This window comes from Pelophylax lessonae (genome assembly GCF_965119305.1).
Source record: "Pelophylax lessonae genome assembly, chromosome: 4".
Lineage (NCBI taxonomy): Eukaryota > Metazoa > Chordata > Amphibia > Anura > Ranidae > Pelophylax > Pelophylax lessonae.
Genome location: NC_138771.1, coordinates 496,843,521 through 496,860,189, shown reverse-complemented (window position 1 = coordinate 496,860,189; position 16,669 = coordinate 496,843,521). Strand labels below are relative to the sequence as shown.

At 41.6% G+C, this 16,669-nt stretch overlaps 1 protein-coding gene across 3 annotated transcripts in view; it reads left to right on the top strand.

The window, feature by feature from the left end:
* Positions 1-13,538, top strand: part of WNT5B (Wnt family member 5B) — a 218,388-nt gene extending 204,850 nt beyond the window's left edge. For all 3 annotated transcript variants that reach the window (XM_082255748.1, XM_082255749.1, XM_082255750.1), the window contains exon 5: positions 12,556-13,538. In XM_082255748.1, coding sequence (XP_082111874.1) covers positions 12,556-13,014 — 459 coding nt within the window. In that variant the 3' untranslated portion in view covers positions 13,015-13,538. The remainder of the gene's footprint in view (positions 1-12,555) is intronic.
* Positions 13,539-16,669: the final 3,131 nt, after the last annotated feature.

Genomic DNA, 16,669 nt, shown 5'->3' with positions numbered 1-16,669 from the left:
GATACAAGTCAGATTTCTGGCATCCCCTGCAACAAAAATGTCAGTTTTGGTGAGATACTCCCAATAGGAACACGTCTAAAGGCCCAGCAGCTTTCCTCATTAGGGCCCTGCAGCTGCGACAGCTGGCAGATAATTATGAAATCACTCCCATTAGACCCACTTAGCACAGAGGAACAAACAAATATTTCTTCAGAAGAACAAAAGGTAGGAATCTGCAACAAAGTTTGTTAAAATCCCTGCAATGTACAGAGATCACCCAGAGGGGAATGTTTTTTTCTCGACAAAAGTGGAGTTACGCTTTAGGTGTGTTTTGACCTATCTCAGTGTAAGCTCAGGAGGTCAACATCTGGTAAGTTTGGTCGTAGGAGGGCCCTCGATTGATAATTGAGAAAGGAAGATTGCGGATTTCTGCACTTTACTCTGGCTAAAAGAAGCAGGAGCACTTTATTCTAGCACCATTGCACCTTAGAACTGTCAGCACTTTTTAATATCCTTTGAGCACTGTTTGCACTTTGAATATTACATTATTTTATTTTGATATTTTTCAATATAGAATATAGCGTAGCAAATGTCCCACAATTTTTTTCTTAATGATCCACAACGCTTGTTCTTGTGTAATGCGACATAAATAAGAGAGTCACTATTTGTGCGACATACAGTTAAAAAGACTGCATATATTTTTGAGCACATAGAATAAGCGCATTAGTGCACCAGGCAGTAGATGGTCCAGGAATCTGTAAAAACTATGGTCACTGCGTCACAATAGATATTTTGTTGCAGCTTGCTACTTTTTTGCTACAATTTCGCACATGATGTTGCAAATGTACATTTTGCACCAGCAATAGTTTATCATCAGCCCCTATGTAACTCCAGCATATTGGAAACCAGGTACTGCTGGAAGTTTGCCAGATATGAAGATCCATATATTGACTGTAGCTCTGCAAAAAGCTAAGATCTGAGGAAAAGTCAATAGAGTTGATTTAAAGCTCAAGTCCTTAGGTATAAAAACACCACAACTTAATCTCATTATGGATTAATTAGAAAATGAATAATTAGCAAAAGTGCTCAAATTTGTCTTAATTAGTGATCGACCAATATCTTTTATTTAATGCTGATACCGGTATTTTGGTCATCGGATATCAGTATCGGCCGATATCGGCCAATATTTTTGGACATGTAAAAAATTTTTTTTTTTTCTAAAGGTACTCCTCGTGGAGGGATCTGGGGGTATAAAAGACCCCAAACCCCTCCTCGGCACTGAAAATCATTCAAAACACTAAGTTTGGCTGTTTTTAATGCTGTCAGTTTTTTAATTTGGCGCCGAGTACCCGGAAGTGATGTCATGACATCACTTCTGGGTTTTTTACATGCATACCGGCGCATGCGCATTTGCGGCAGGGATACCGGCTTTCACGGGTCACATCTTCATGCTACACCGGGTCTTCTCTTCGGCGGTGGAGGTAGTATGCCCGGTGGGACGAGAGACCCGGGTAAACCGTGGAAGGCGGCCACTCCCGCTCCTTGTAATGACAGCCGAGCGGCTTCTCAGCCGACTGTCGGCTATGGACACCGGTACCGGGACACCCCAGGACATGCACTTTCCCTAAATATCGGCATTATCGGTAACCTCAGGGGCCGATTCCGATATATCGGAGAAGGTTCATATTAGCCCCCGATATATCGGTGTTGCCGATAATCGGTCAATCTCTAGTCTTATTATCAGACTCCTGCAGATCACAGGAGTGACCTGTTTTCAACAGACAGCGGGCTGATGTCACAGAGCCGGTCCAGGGATGGGAAGGATAGGGATCGTATGGTCGGGATCCTTCCACATGCCTGGACTGGCAACCGGCTCAGCCTCTCAGCGAGCCACTGACAGAATCTGATTATTAGTTTAACTTTTCTGTAGCGGAAACTGCCATAGATGGATTGAAAATTGTTCAGTCCCTGCTGAACCCGACAAATTTAGTTCTCTCTATGGCCAGCTTAAAGTAATTGTAAAGTCAGAAGGTTTTTTTATCTTAATGCATGCATTAAGATAAAAAACCTTCTGTGTGTAGCAGCCTCCTCAGCACTGGCTAATACTCACCTGAACCCGATCTCTGTCCAGCAATGTCCATGAGTCTCTCGGCCATCTCCCTCTTGATTGGCTGAGACACAGCAGCAGCAGCGCTATTGGCTCCCACGGCTGTCAATCAAAACCAGTCAGCCAGTCGGGAGAGGGGGGGGCGGGACAGAACGGCAGCTCCTTGTCTGAATGGACAGACGGAGCTGCAGCGGGTGCCCCCATAACAAGCTGCTTGCTGTGGGGGCACTTGACTGAAGGGAGGAACCAGGAGCTGCAAGGAGGGACCCAAGAAGAGGAGGATCAGGGCCACTCTGTGCAAATCCACTGCAACAGAGCAGGTTAGTATAACATGTTTGTTATTTTTTTTTTTTTTAAACAAGACTTTACAATCACTTTAACACAGTAGGGCCCCATGCACACTGAGCTGACAGTCGCTGTGGCTGGACGATGCACCAATCAGTACTAATGTCCATCTCTGGTCAGCTTTAGGAATGGACAGATCCCAGGAGCCAGGTAGCCAATGCCCCAGTGCACCAAACTTTTGAGGTTTTTTTCTAGCTGCCAATGGAGCTGGCTCCTAAAGAAAATCCTGCTGGCTCCTGGTTTGGACAGATTCCTAAGCTCCATATTAATTTGTCCACCCCTAGGTTACCGTGAATGTTCTAAGTCAGTCGCGTGCTAAACTCAGAGACTTGTGATCGTCACCGCAAGACTACAATCTTATGTCTGTTCTTAGCTTTGGTCTACAGACAGTCCTCAGTTGCAGGAGATCTTGTACAAACACTCCATATCTATAGGTAAAACAATTTCACATCAAAGCAGCTTTAAAAAAAATTCTTGCAGTGTTTTTGTCTCTCTAATTACAAGCTGAGTGTTTTAAGTAGCACAAACACAAAATCAGATTTGTCCAAGTAATGCCTCTTCAAGCTTGTCTTTGTCACTTTATCAAGCTGCACCAAATGTTCAGAAAGAGTGACAAGGTCAGGAATGTCAAACCTCCTGCACTGGCCATAAAGCAGGACACAACTAACAAATACAAACTCACCTAGGGGTCCAGAGCCCCCTACACTCTCACTGTAATAAAGAGGTCATAAACCGACTATCACACCTCCAGCATTGCACAAATGTTCTGTTCCTGTCCTGGCTGGGGGTGGGGGGGGTGTTTACTCTCCCCCCTCCTCTGGCTTTTATGGTCCTACATTTCTTTGTTTATACCTTGTGCTGTTGTTGTGGCACTTCCTCTCTTTTCAGCTGCCCCCCCCAAATAACTGCAGACCCCCCTCCTCACATTCCTGTTTGTCCTACCTGGGACCCTTCGTTACTTGCGATGTGGGGACGAATATGGTATCAAAAAATCTTCATAAATGTCCTTGCCAAGATTTGTTTCACTGGAAATAATTATTGGCAATAAAAATACCAGACGGCAACTCTTCATAGCTTGGCTTTTGGTATGTACAATTTTGAATGGTGTTTAGCTATGGTGGGTTTTTTTTTTATTGTTGAGCTGTGCGGTGTTGCTAAAGTTGAAAGTATGTGTCTTTGTGTGTTGAGGTGCATATTCATTTTGAGGGCTCATTCACAATAGCAGCTTCGGCCTGTGTTGGGCAGTGTGGTCCAACGCAGTCTCAATGCAAGAACAAGGCAATGGGGTTTATTTAATAAAGCTGGAGAGTGCAAAATCAGTCTCACATAGGCTGGCCATACATTATACAATTTTCTGTAGAATTTTCTTTAGATCAGAGTTGTATAAAGTACTCGAAACTCATACTTGAGTAAAAGTACAAGTGCTCGATCAAAAAGTGACTTGAGTAGAAGTGGAAGCGCTCAATCAAAAAGTGACTTGAGTAGAAGTACTAAAGTATTCAACATTTTTTGTACTTAAGTATTGCAAGTAGTTTTTCTTTTAAATTTTGCTACTCAAGTACTCAAAGTAAAAGTACCAGTAGTTTTGAAAAAAAAATTGCTACTCAAGTACTGAAAGTAAAAGTACAAGTACTGTGTTATGTAGTTATTAAAGAAAGAAGACAAAAGTTTGAACATCATATTGTTTTTTATTATTTCAAATGCAGCTTTTATTTATACATACAGTAGCATTTATTTTCGTATGCGCTGATAATACACATGTTTTGAGCTTCATGAAACCTGCCATCTACTGTTCTGGCAGTGGTAATTTTTATAATAGTAACGAGTAACTATGCAACACAAAAAAAAAATATCGGAGTAGAAGTATTAAAATCATCGAAAAAATGTAGTGAAGTAAAAGTGGAAGTAGGAGAAAAAAATTCTACTCTAGGAAAGTACAGATACCGCCTTTCGGTACTTAAGTACAGTAGTGAAGTAGTTCTACTTAGGTACTATACATCTCTGCTTTAGATTTACCTTCAAATATGTAGTACAAAGGCCTGTCTTATTGGATACAATTGAAAGTGTTGTTTCGTTTTGACCTCATATTATATGTTTTTTGGCAAATCTAACAGAAAATTGTATAAGAAAACTAAACATGTATGGCCAGCCTTAAGCTGGATACACACTATTCAACTTTTGTGGTTAGATTTCCTTCAGATTTAAGCCCCGTACACACGTAGCGATTGTCGGCCGTAAATATTCGGTCGCCGAACGATCGGCCCATTTTCGGCTTGTTAGTATGATGCTTCCGACAACCGACTGCGACTTTTCGGCCGAAAAAAATCTGTTGTGCAGGCATTTAAATTTTTGTTGGCCAACACCAGAACAGCCGATTGTTCGCCAGTCAGTACAGAATTCGGCCGACAATCAGCAGATTTGCAAGACTGGGCATGCTCAGAAAAGAAAAAACACACGGAAAGTTGACTATCACATGAAATCACTTCTGCAGTCGGCTGTTGTTGGCCGACAAAATTCATGTGCAGTCTTTTGCAGTTTTCAGCCGACAGGACAGCCCTGGACAAAAGACGGCCGATCGTTCGGCCGACGATCGGTATGTGTGTACAGGGCTTTACCTTTTCTATGTAGTGCAAGAGCCTGCCAGATTGCATACAAATTGAAAGTGTTTAGGTTTGACCTCATATTATCTGGTTTTGGTAAGTCTAAAGGAAAAAGTCTTCAGAAAATCTTATAGTGTATATGGCCCATTAGGCACAGAAACCAATCAGCTTCTAACCTCAGCTTGTTCAATTAAGCTTTAGGAATAAAACCTGGAAGCTGATTGGTTTCAATGCAGATGAGAGACTGATTTTGCTCTCTCCAGCTTTAGTAAATACAGTAAACCCCCCTCCATTGTGGGGGTTACGTTCCGGACCCAGCCGTGAAAAGTAAAATTCTGCGAAATAGAAAAACCCTATTAAAATGCATTGTAGGCATGGTTTTTTTACTGTCACTGTACGTGTAAAAGCATTTTAAGGTCTTTAAACAATAAACAAATTTAAACACATAAAAGATACTAAGAGACATAGCAAGAGCTATGGAAAACACAAAAATATTTCATTTTTAATGATTTATATAGTAAAATAACATTACAAAAAAAACGCGAATTACCGGGACCGCAAAAACTGAACCGCGATGGAGCGGGGGATTACTGTAAACCCCAATGTGTCTTCTGTCCTATGGCTTAAGTTCATACCAGCAAACTTCTTTGCACTTGCACTTTTGTGCAATGTGTCCTGATTTAACCGCTTGCCGACTGCGCACAGTATATTTACTGCGGCAGTCGGCCCCGGCCAGGCAGAGTGACGTAGGTCTACGTCGCTCGCCTGTCACTCCTTCCAGAGCCAATAGCGGGCGGGCGCGCGCCCGCCGAGGCGCGCGCCCGCCTCGGCTCGTTCACGGAGGAGTGCGGGAGTGTGACTGGCGGACCCGATGTCCGCCGGTCACACTACGATCGCCGCTACAGCGGGAGAAAGACAGAGCGGCTTGTGTAAACAAGCCACCTGTCAGTTCTCCCTGTGTAAAAGTGAAGATCAAACAGTTCTACTATGTAGAACTGTTGATCTTTGTTTTTACACTAGTAGCCATGTCCCTACACAGTTAGAATCACGCCCCTAGGACACACTTAACCCCTCCCTGTCCAATACTGTTAACCCCTTCCCTGCCAGTGTCATTTTTGCAGTAACAGTGCATATATATAGCACTGATTACTGCAGTAATGTCACTGGTACCCCCAAAAGTGTCAAAAATGTCAGTCAAGGGTCCGATCTGTCCGCCGCAATGTCGCAGTACCGCAAAAAAAATCGCAGATCGCCGCCATTACTCGTTAAAAAAAAAAACACCAAAAATGACAAAAATCTTTCCCTTTGTTAGTAAACGCGATAACTTTTGCGCAAACCAATCAAAATACGCTTTTTGCGATTTTTTTTACCAAACATAGGTAGCGTAAAACAAATTGGCCGAAAATTTTAAAAAATTTTGATTTTTACATTTTTTTTGGGGGGAATTTCATATAAAAAAAAGTGAAAAATATTGTTGTTTTTGCAAAAATTACGCTCTTTTTTTGTTTATAGCGCGTGATCAAAAAATCGCACAGGTGATCAAATACCACCAAAAGAAAGCTCTGTTTGTGGGAAAAAAAGGACGTGAAATTCGTTTAGGTACAGCGTCGCACGACCGCGCGATTGTCCGTTAAAGTCACGCAGTAAAAAATCGCAAAATAACCCCTGGTCTTTTAGCAGGAAAATCCTCCGGTGGTAAAGTGGTTAAAAAAAGAAAAAAGCAAACACTGCAGTGCATTTGAACAACGCATTGCATTACAGAACAGCACACGTTTATGCTGCAAAACATTGCACAATAACTGGTGCTATGTGGCTTTGTGTTATAAATAAGCCCCTAACCAGCCTTACCACACACACACAAAAACGCACAACTGCACTACTTTTAAAAACTTGTGGCATGCTATAGTGCAGGTGCTTTTTTTTTTCCCCAACTGTATGGGTGGTATCATGCATAGTGCGCGTTCGCACTACAAAAATGCAAATGGGTCCTTACATTTTTATAAGTAGCTCTGTTGATGGCCATTGACCCAGAGCACAACCAGTGATTATTGCACTTGTACACAATCATGCAACTTTCTTGCTGCTTTTTCTGGAACAAACACTTCTAGAGCTCCCATAAGGAGTTACCTGGATTGGAACAAATTATGTTTAATTAACTCTCATCACTTGTAGGCAGCATGCCGTGTAGGGACCTCTGTCCTAACTTACCAGTCTTTTGAATAAGCAGATCCCCTTCTTATTATTTGATGTGTGATCTCAGTGAACTGACTTCTGCCCTATTCCCCAGATGTAAGACCCCCTGTGTGTATCCTAATTGCTAAGTTCCTATGTGAGGAAGCTGAGGCTTTAATGTGGAAATGGCCAAGGTGTCTTTGAACAGAATTGGTGTTGGCAGAAAATAAACCCTTGTGTAACTCTTTCTCTTTTCCTTCAACTCTTCCACATTGTTCTTCCACTTCCACCGAATATCAAATAGAAATCCTCAGAGTTCTATTCAGTGCATTGTATTGTTCTTCATACTTGTCTTGTCCTCACTGCAAATAGGACAGGAGTTTGTCACCCGAACTTGGCACACTTATAGCTATCACTGTGGTGAATTGTGGATTTTTATTTTCTTAGCCCAATATAGTCTACGCTGAAAATTTTCCGTACACAAAAAAAAAAAAAGCCCCGTACACACGTACCGATTGTCGGCCGTAAATATTCGGCCGCTGACCGATCGGCCGATTGTAGGCTTGTTAGTATGATGCTTCCGACAGCCGACAGCGCATTTTCGGCCGAACAGAATCTGTCGTGCAGACTTTAAAATATTTGTTGGCCGTCACCAGAACGGCCGATTGTTCGCCAGTCAGTACTGAATTCGGCCGACAAACAGCAGATTAGCAAGACTGGGCATGCTCAGAAAAGAAAAAACACACGGAAAGTTAACAATCACATGACATCACTTCTGCAGTCGGCTGTTGTTGGCTGACAAAATTCGTGTGCAGTCTTTAGCACTTTTCAGCCGACCGGACAAAAGACGGACAATCGTTCGGCCGACATTCGGTACGTGTGTACGGGGCTTAACACTTTGCACATTGCTATACAGTACACCCTAAAATATTTCTAGCAAAGCTTTGAAAAAAAAAAAAAAAGGGATTTATGCATACATTGCAATACATATTCAAGTTGAACAATTCTCTGGCCAGTCCCTACTCTACTCTGCAAAATGCCAAATACTTACTTTTAGCATATTTTAGTGGACATATAGTGCCAGTGTGGGAAGACAAACAGTTAGAGAGCGTCAGGCTCCATTTCTATTGCATAGTGCAGCTCAGTGATCAGATCAGAGTCTGTAGCCCTTCTCAAACTGTGTCTGTCTCCCCTATATTGACACTACATATCAACAATCTGTTGCCTTAGGGCCTTGGGGTGCCATTCAAATTGAATGCTTGGGGTGCCATTCAAAATCAAATGCTTGAACATGCATGCTGTGCTTCGCGGCCATGGCAAAAATGAAACAGCTTTTTGACAGGTGTTGCCTTCGTTGAGCACGACTAATGCAGGTCTATAAGGTTACTTTGCAACCGCCGCATGCACTGCACATGATTGTGCCACAGTAGTGTGGCATTGGAAAGGGTAAATCAGCCAGTTAAGTGGCTGCATAGTGCCTCCTCACTGCCTGTCAAATGTCTCAGAGATGCGATCAGTGTGTTTATCACTTTTCAGAGAAGGGCAAAAATTGACGCATATCTGAATGAGCTCTAAGACATACTGGGGTAAATTAACTAAAGACAAATAGATGGTACACTTTACAAAGTTCAGTTGCACTCATTTTCCCTAGAGCTTAGTAAATGTGGTAAAGCTCTGCTGATTTACATCTTCCAATCATGTGAAAGGAAAGTTTTTTTTTTTTCTTGCACCTGATTGGGTATTCTTTACAAAGCAAAGCTTTGCCACATTACATTTACTAAGGAAAATGAGTGAAACTGAAAAAAAGTGCACTTGCAAAGTGCACAGTCTATTTGCCTTTTTTTTTTAAACCCCACTTTATACAGATTGAGAATACAGTAGACTGCTATTGATGTCTGCACAATCTTTAAAGATGCATGCTCATTTCATTACCATTTAAACTACTCAATTTTACCTAGAAACTCAATTTTACCTAGAAAAGGCTACTTCCATCTTTCAGACCATGCTTCATGCTACTCCCATATTTAGGGTATAACATAACCCCCCATCACCACACACTTGCAGGATTTTTCTCTCCACTGGCGTTCCACTGATTTCATTTTCATTGCTTTACATGCAAAAGAATAAATAATTCCTGGAAAATTGTTTCATATATTTTATTTGTAATTCTCCTTTACCTGTACACCTAAATACTAACTCTGTACTGCGACAAATAGCAAGGTTTCGATTATCTTTAAGCCACATAGCACCACCTGCTGGTTCTCGCTAGGTACTGCACTGATGCGAGTCTGTGGTCTTTGTGCTAATGACAGAGATATTTCATCCTTTTTACTCACTTGTATCATGATTATTTACCACCCTTCTTTCACCAAAAAAATATTATATTAATAATAATATATATATATATATATATATATATTAAAAAAGAATAGCGCACACATGCAAAAGAAATGACTATCAAATATGGATATAGTATCAAATATAATATCCATAAAAAAAGGATGAATCCAGCCTCTCTAACCCTTGGAGACAACACTCCTTGCTGTGAGAGATGTGCTAATGCACTACAAGGGACTCCTCCTATATCTACTTGATAGTGGACACTGATAGACTACAGGTGTGTGTGGGGGGTGGGGTGCTCTGGTCAGACTGAATACATAATAAACAAGCAAACCCTGAACATGTATATCTAAAGCCGGTGCAGCTATGAACCAAGCGACATGTATATTAAAAAAGAATAGCGCACACATGCAAAAGAAATGACTATCAAATATGGAGACAATCCATCAATAAAAATGGGGATTTGGTCCCACCATATGGCCATATCGTGCTCAAGCCCACCACTACAGTACGTCAAAGTACTCCATTATCAGTGGGTCCTACACTAGCCATAAAAAAAGGGGTGAATCCAGCCTCTCTAACCCTTGGAGACAACACTCCTTGCTGGGAGAGATGTGCTAATGCACTACAAGGGACTCCTCCTATATCTACTTGATAGTGGACACTGATAGAGTACAGGTGTGTGTGGGGGGTGGGGTGCTCAACCACAGAAGTCTGGTCAGACCGAATACATAATAAACAAGCAAAAAATTGGGGGAGCAAACCCTGAACATGTATATCTAAATCCTTTAGATATACATGTTCAGGGTTTGCTCCCCCAATTTTTTGCTTATATATATATATATATATATATATATATATATATATATACGGCACTTTGGATACTCCCCATTTACTTAGAGTCATCTTGGCTACTATCCTCACCAATGAGGCTAAGTCTTAAGTAGTTGGGAAACACCACTATTCCTGTTCATTCTATGTATCATACTATGTCATGTTCTGGCACTTTATACACAATGTATTCCATGGAATGTTGTATAGTTTTCTAACCTTCTGCATATGCTAAAAAAAATATATTAACTGCAAGAGATAAATAAATAAATATATTTTTATATATATATATGATTGTATAAAATCCCACTAAAAGAGGAGTTGGTCTATAATAATGTAAGAAGGGATGTTGGCAATTACACCCCCAGTCATTTGAGTTTCTCTGAAATTCTGCATCATTCTAGATCTTTCCTCCACAGCCTGACTGTACCTTGCCCAGCCCTTTCAATCATTGGATTTTAGTTATTTCAATCAGGGACACTCAGGATCACATGTGGGCATTACCAGGGGTGGTGTGCAAGCAAATGCAAATTGCTTGGACGCATATTTTCCTCCACACTGACATCCACCCATCATGGGATTTTGATATTTGTAAAACTCCTCTCAAGAGCCAGCCCACTGCCTACCTCAGGGTTGGGCGCTCTAAAGAGCAGTACTGAGCCAGGGTGCTGTAATGTTTTCTAGGAGCTATGTACAGCACCCTACTGGCTCCTCCCACTAACCAGGAGCTGACTGCATTGTATAGAAAAGCACAGCGACCCAGTGTCAACATCACTAGGTCCTGTATAAGGTGCATAATGAAAAGGAAATGTTTTATTTAAAGATGTTATTAACATGTTGATGAAGGGGGAAGAAAGGTACAAGGGAAGCTTATTATGAGTAGAATAAACTCCAGCTTTAAAGCATCACTAAACCCACACCATTAAAGTGGTTGTGAAGTCAGAAGTTTTTTTTTATCTTAATGCATTCTATGCATTAAGATAAAAAGCCTTCTGTGTTCAGCAGTCTTCCTAATACTTACCTGAGACCCATCTCAGTCGATCGATGTCCACGAGTGCCTCAGCCGTCCAAGCTGCTTGCTGTGGGGGCACTCAACAGGACCCCCGCCCCCTAGGAGCAGCAAAGAGGGACCCGGGAAGAGGAGGATCTGGGCTGCTTTGTGCAAAACCACTGCACAGAGCAGGTAAGTGATACGTTTGTTATTTTATAGAACAAAAAAACTAGACTTTATAATCACTTTAAAAACTATCAGTAAATGCTGTCCTGATATTACGTGCTGTTTATGCTCAGTCACTATGAAATTTGTTTTCTGTATTCTGCAAAAAAACCTGGTTGGTCCTCTCTAGCTCCACCTTATGTTCATGTCCCCAATTCAGCTAGGGATTTTGCAGATCTGTACATGCTCAGTTTTCAGTGAGTTACTTTGCTGAGCATTTCCTCCCTATCACATCTGAAAGCCCATGTCACTATAGAGTCACACATGTAGGTGTATAAACCGTGGTAAATGACAGCCCACTCCCTCCCTCCTCCTCCTCCATTCCCACTAACCAGCTAAACACAATGGAGGTGGGATATTACATGTAGATTAATGAAGGCTTTACCTCCCTCCCTCTAAGACGCAGGCTGGAGGGGCATGACACAGCCTGTGAATGGCATAAATCCACCATTTCCAAGTTATTTCCACAAAATAATAAAGATTTGATTTCAAATTTATATTTGTATGCCAATTTAAATCTGTTTATTGATATTATTATTTATTTTTACTCTGTATTTCAAAGGCTGTTTTTTTATTTTAAACATGTGCCCAGCAGCAGTGGACTAGAAGCTCCTCTTGCTTATGTTTCCCTGCAGACAGGCTGGGAAAGATCTAGGTCATGTGTCAGCTGTATATCGATTAGCAAAAAGGTACTTAGGTGTCTTTTTTTTTTTTTAAAAAAATAATTGCAGCGCCATCATCCATATACAGAAATAAAAGGGACAATGTAAATTAACAAAGTGTGGGTTTAGTATCACTTTCAGCTTTATGTGTATTTTAAAGGAAGCTTATATTTATATTGTACATATATACGGTATATACTTGTAATTGTATATTAAAAAATCAACCTATGTCCAGCAATATTACCTTGAATGACAAATAACCTATTTCCTTTTCCTAATACATTGTCATTTTCTTTTATCTAGGCTGTGTATAATTTGGCTGATGTGGCCTGCAAGTGTCATGGCGTTTCGGGTTCCTGTAGCCTGAAGACCTGTTGGCTTCAGTTGGCTGACTTCCGCAAGGTGGGCGAGTATCTGAAGGAGAAATATGACAGCGCAGCAGCCATGAGACTAAACAAGCGCAGCAAACTGGAACAGATCAATCAGCGCTTTAATGCTCCCACTGCGGACGATCTTGTCTATCTAGACCCCAGCCCGGACTACTGCCTGCGCAACGAGAGCACAGGCTCCCTTGGCACGCAGGGTCGGCTCTGCAACAAGACCTCGGAGGGTATGGATGGGTGTGAACTGATGTGCTGCGGGCGGGGTTACGACCAGTTCAAGACGGTGCAGGTCGAGCGCTGCCACTGCAAGTTCCACTGGTGCTGCTTCGTCAAATGCAAGAAATGCACGGAAATTGTAGACCAGTATGTGTGCAAATAACACAGCGCTCGCAAGCGACTTGTGCTTCTCTGTGCTGCTCCTAAGCCACCCTTCCCCACAACAACCACGCTCTGCCGTGCCCTCATCTCCTTCCCCAGCACAAAAACAGAGGCAGATATATATGTATAGAGTATAAAAGTAAATATATATATGTAGATATATATTTTTATATGTGTATAAAGGAAAGGATCTACGTGAAAAGGACTTTCATTATGAGGGATGGACAACACACAGCGGCAATTAGTAAGGACATCGCACACGCGATAATGGAGACCATTGGCTGTCCACAGCTGATAAATTGGAAGAGTCTGGAATCTGTGAGGAGTGACTGGGTTGGCTCAGGGAGACGTGAGGTTGGCCATCATGATATTTCCTTTACCAGCACTTGTCTTGGAGATTAATCCAAAAAATAAAAGGACCCAAAAACCTGATAGACCTATTTCATTGGGGGCTCAACAGACTGATCCACCCATCCCAAAGAACTGATTGGCCTGTAGGTCAAAACAATCAGCAAATGGGATGCATCTTTCAGCCAAAAAAAGGGAAATGGTCAACGTATTATTGTGGATAGAAATCCCCTCCAATGGGGTTATTTTCCACGCCCTGTTGGTGGAAACCATAAACTGCCTTCCATCATTGTAGAAGCCATTCTAAACTGTTGCACTATACACTGATGTGGAGTATTTGTACACGCATTTATTTCAACTGATTTCAACACTTGCAAATATTTCTGCAGCAAGCGTCATTTAATGATAAATGTGTTAAGTATTCCTGTGTTAAAGTGGGCATAAAATCTTAAAGAGTTGTTCCTCTTTTAGACTACATCAACTCCCTCTGTAATAACTAAGCATTTAAATGTTCAGGGAGGGGCGGAAGTGCCATTCCCGAATGCAAAAATTGAATTCCACTGACTCGTAACTTTCATGGGACATTTCTGGGATTCCTGCAGATAAACAGAGTGGCAGAGTAGTGTTAGAAAGTAAGTATGTGTTCCTGCGGAGGGCTACATTGAAGTGAATGCTGTGTGGTCAAAGCACATGTTCACTTTAAAGAGACCTTGTTATCAACTTAAAACATTTTAGGTTTAAGCACAAACATATGAAATATTTTAAATGCTCACTTGGACATTTTTTCCTTTCTATAATCAATTTTTTTTTCACTTGCTATTAAATTTATATACTCTGGGAAAAATCTATTCGCTAGGACAGCCCCCTCCCTCCTTGCACATCATAGCCTTCTCTTCTGGGAGTGCTTGTTTACTGTCAGTGCTGAACCAGCTTTTATGTAGTTGCCAGGGGAGGAGTGACAGGAAAGAGTTCTGAGTCTGCTGGGACTGATGTCATCACATCCAAGATGGTGGCACCCAGGAGAAATCTCAGGGCTTTTGGATGTCCACACAAGGGAGGCTTCTACAGATAAAAACATGTTAAAGAATATGTTAAAATGCACATATATTCTTATATGAAATTATTGCTGAAATGAATGGTCTTGCAACAGGCTTCTAGAATTTCCAGCTAAACCCAATTGCTGCAGCCATTGCAAGCCCCAGAGATGGTGTTACCCTCCCTTGATGTAGCATAAACAAATAATTGGGAAGCTCGGCCATGAAAACAAGACACCTTCCTTATGGCTTTGCGGGAGAAGCAGAGATACACATTACTGGGAGGAACTGTCCAGTGTAGTCTGTAAAATGTATAAGTGCTTAAATCAGCCATTTACAACCAGGGTACCATAGGGGTCCTACAGAGGTTACTAGGGGTTTATTGAGCTGTGGCTGATTAACCACCCCACTTGATAGTGCTTTTAAAGCCAAAGGGCCAACACTGCTTGTCACAACCAGCAGAATGATCTATTTATCTTTCACTGACTGTAAAGTTGCTATTCTGACCACTGTAAAGGATCCATTCTTCCTACTGAACACCAATATTTGCCAATTGATCATCATTGATGAATTGGTTTTAGTAGGGGTTCCATTAAATATGAAAATTATTTTAGGGGTTCCTCTGGGGTAAAGAGGTTGAGGAAGGCTGGCTTAAACCTACCAGGGCCACCATAAATTGATATTTATAGCTTTTTATATACGGTATACTAAAATGTTTCTATTTGTGACCTTGACAGTTTTGATGTTTTAATACAATTGTCATGAGACCAAGAGGAAAGGGCAAATCCAATGGGAACACCTGTTCTGGTAAAAGTTCTCTAAGATGGGGATTCCCTTAGCTTTTTGGACCCTTTCACACTGGCAGAGTCTGCCAGCTTAGCAGGGAATCTCTCCATTGATCCCCGCTAAGCAGACAGATGACAAGTTTGTGTCTGCTCCACTGATGCAGAGTGGACATGGACACAACCTGCTGTCCTCTATGGGCTGTTAGAGGGAATTGAACCACCAGTCTGTTTCCATTGGACTCTCATCCGATCTGCCGCATGGATAGGGAACGGATCCCCTTCCATCTTTTTTTAGCAGACAGTATCGGATCATTGACATTCATAGAGAGCAATGTATGGTCCAAACAGGACCACCTTAAAAACTGACAGGCGTACTCGATCGGTCGGTCTGTGGGAAGGGGGCCTAAGAGATTTCCTCTCTCCTTAGCAGGATACAAACTGCAAAAAAATTAGATAGGGGTTTTAACCATTCCCTAGTGTATTCAAAGCAAAAAACTAAAAGAAATATTTTGGCCATATAAACACTTTTTTATACAATCTAACATATTATTCAGAATGAAGGAGCATTCCTTCCACAAGTCATCCTAGGAAATTGGGGTACAGCCTCTAGGATGCATTAGATTGCACTCTTGCCTTGCTGACCTCTGCTGCTGTAGACATCTGGGTAGAGACTCTGTATCCTTCCATTATTTACCTTATGCTTGAATAGTAGCAATTGGCTTACAATTGGTGGGTGGTGCTTGGATCTGCACCGCGGAGGAGAATACTCCTGGAATCCTCCTCTGCGGAACTAAAGCTGACCATACTCTATACAATCTAATTGTACAATCTCCTTCATGGTGGCCATACACACATTGGTTTTATTGTCAACGCACAATCCAATCATAACTTCCCTTCTGATAAATTTAGATTCTATTTAGATCAGGTTTGATCAAACTGAGTCAGTTGGCCAGGGCAGAAAATTATTAATTTTGTATCAATTGGAAGCATTGAGATGCCTTGGTCATTGATATGATCATATTTCGATCCATCAGAATTTAAGATTGCATGGTAGAAACAGATGCAATTGATACCTTATGATTGTAGCTTCCAACCATTTTAATCACTTCCCCCATGTGGCTTATAGATTGAATGGGTTGTGGACAGATCGATTATTCCTATCGGAAGAGATTAATCAGAAAATAAATTGATCATTTACTGAAGTGTGTGTGGCCACCATTAGGCTCCATGTACACGGGACGTTGTTAAAAGTCCCTTTGAATGCTGGAATTTTTAGAACGTTTGAAACGTCCGTTCGGTCGCGTTTGTACCCGCGTTTAGCGGGCGTTTGCGGGCATTTGCGTTTAGAAGCGTTCCTAGAGGTCAAAAAAATGATTCCCCTTTAAAATGGAAAAACGCGAACGCTAAACGCGGGTCATCGCGTTCGGACGCGTTCAGACGCGTTTGTGCGTTTGAAACGCCGGGAAACACACGTTCGAACGCAAATAAT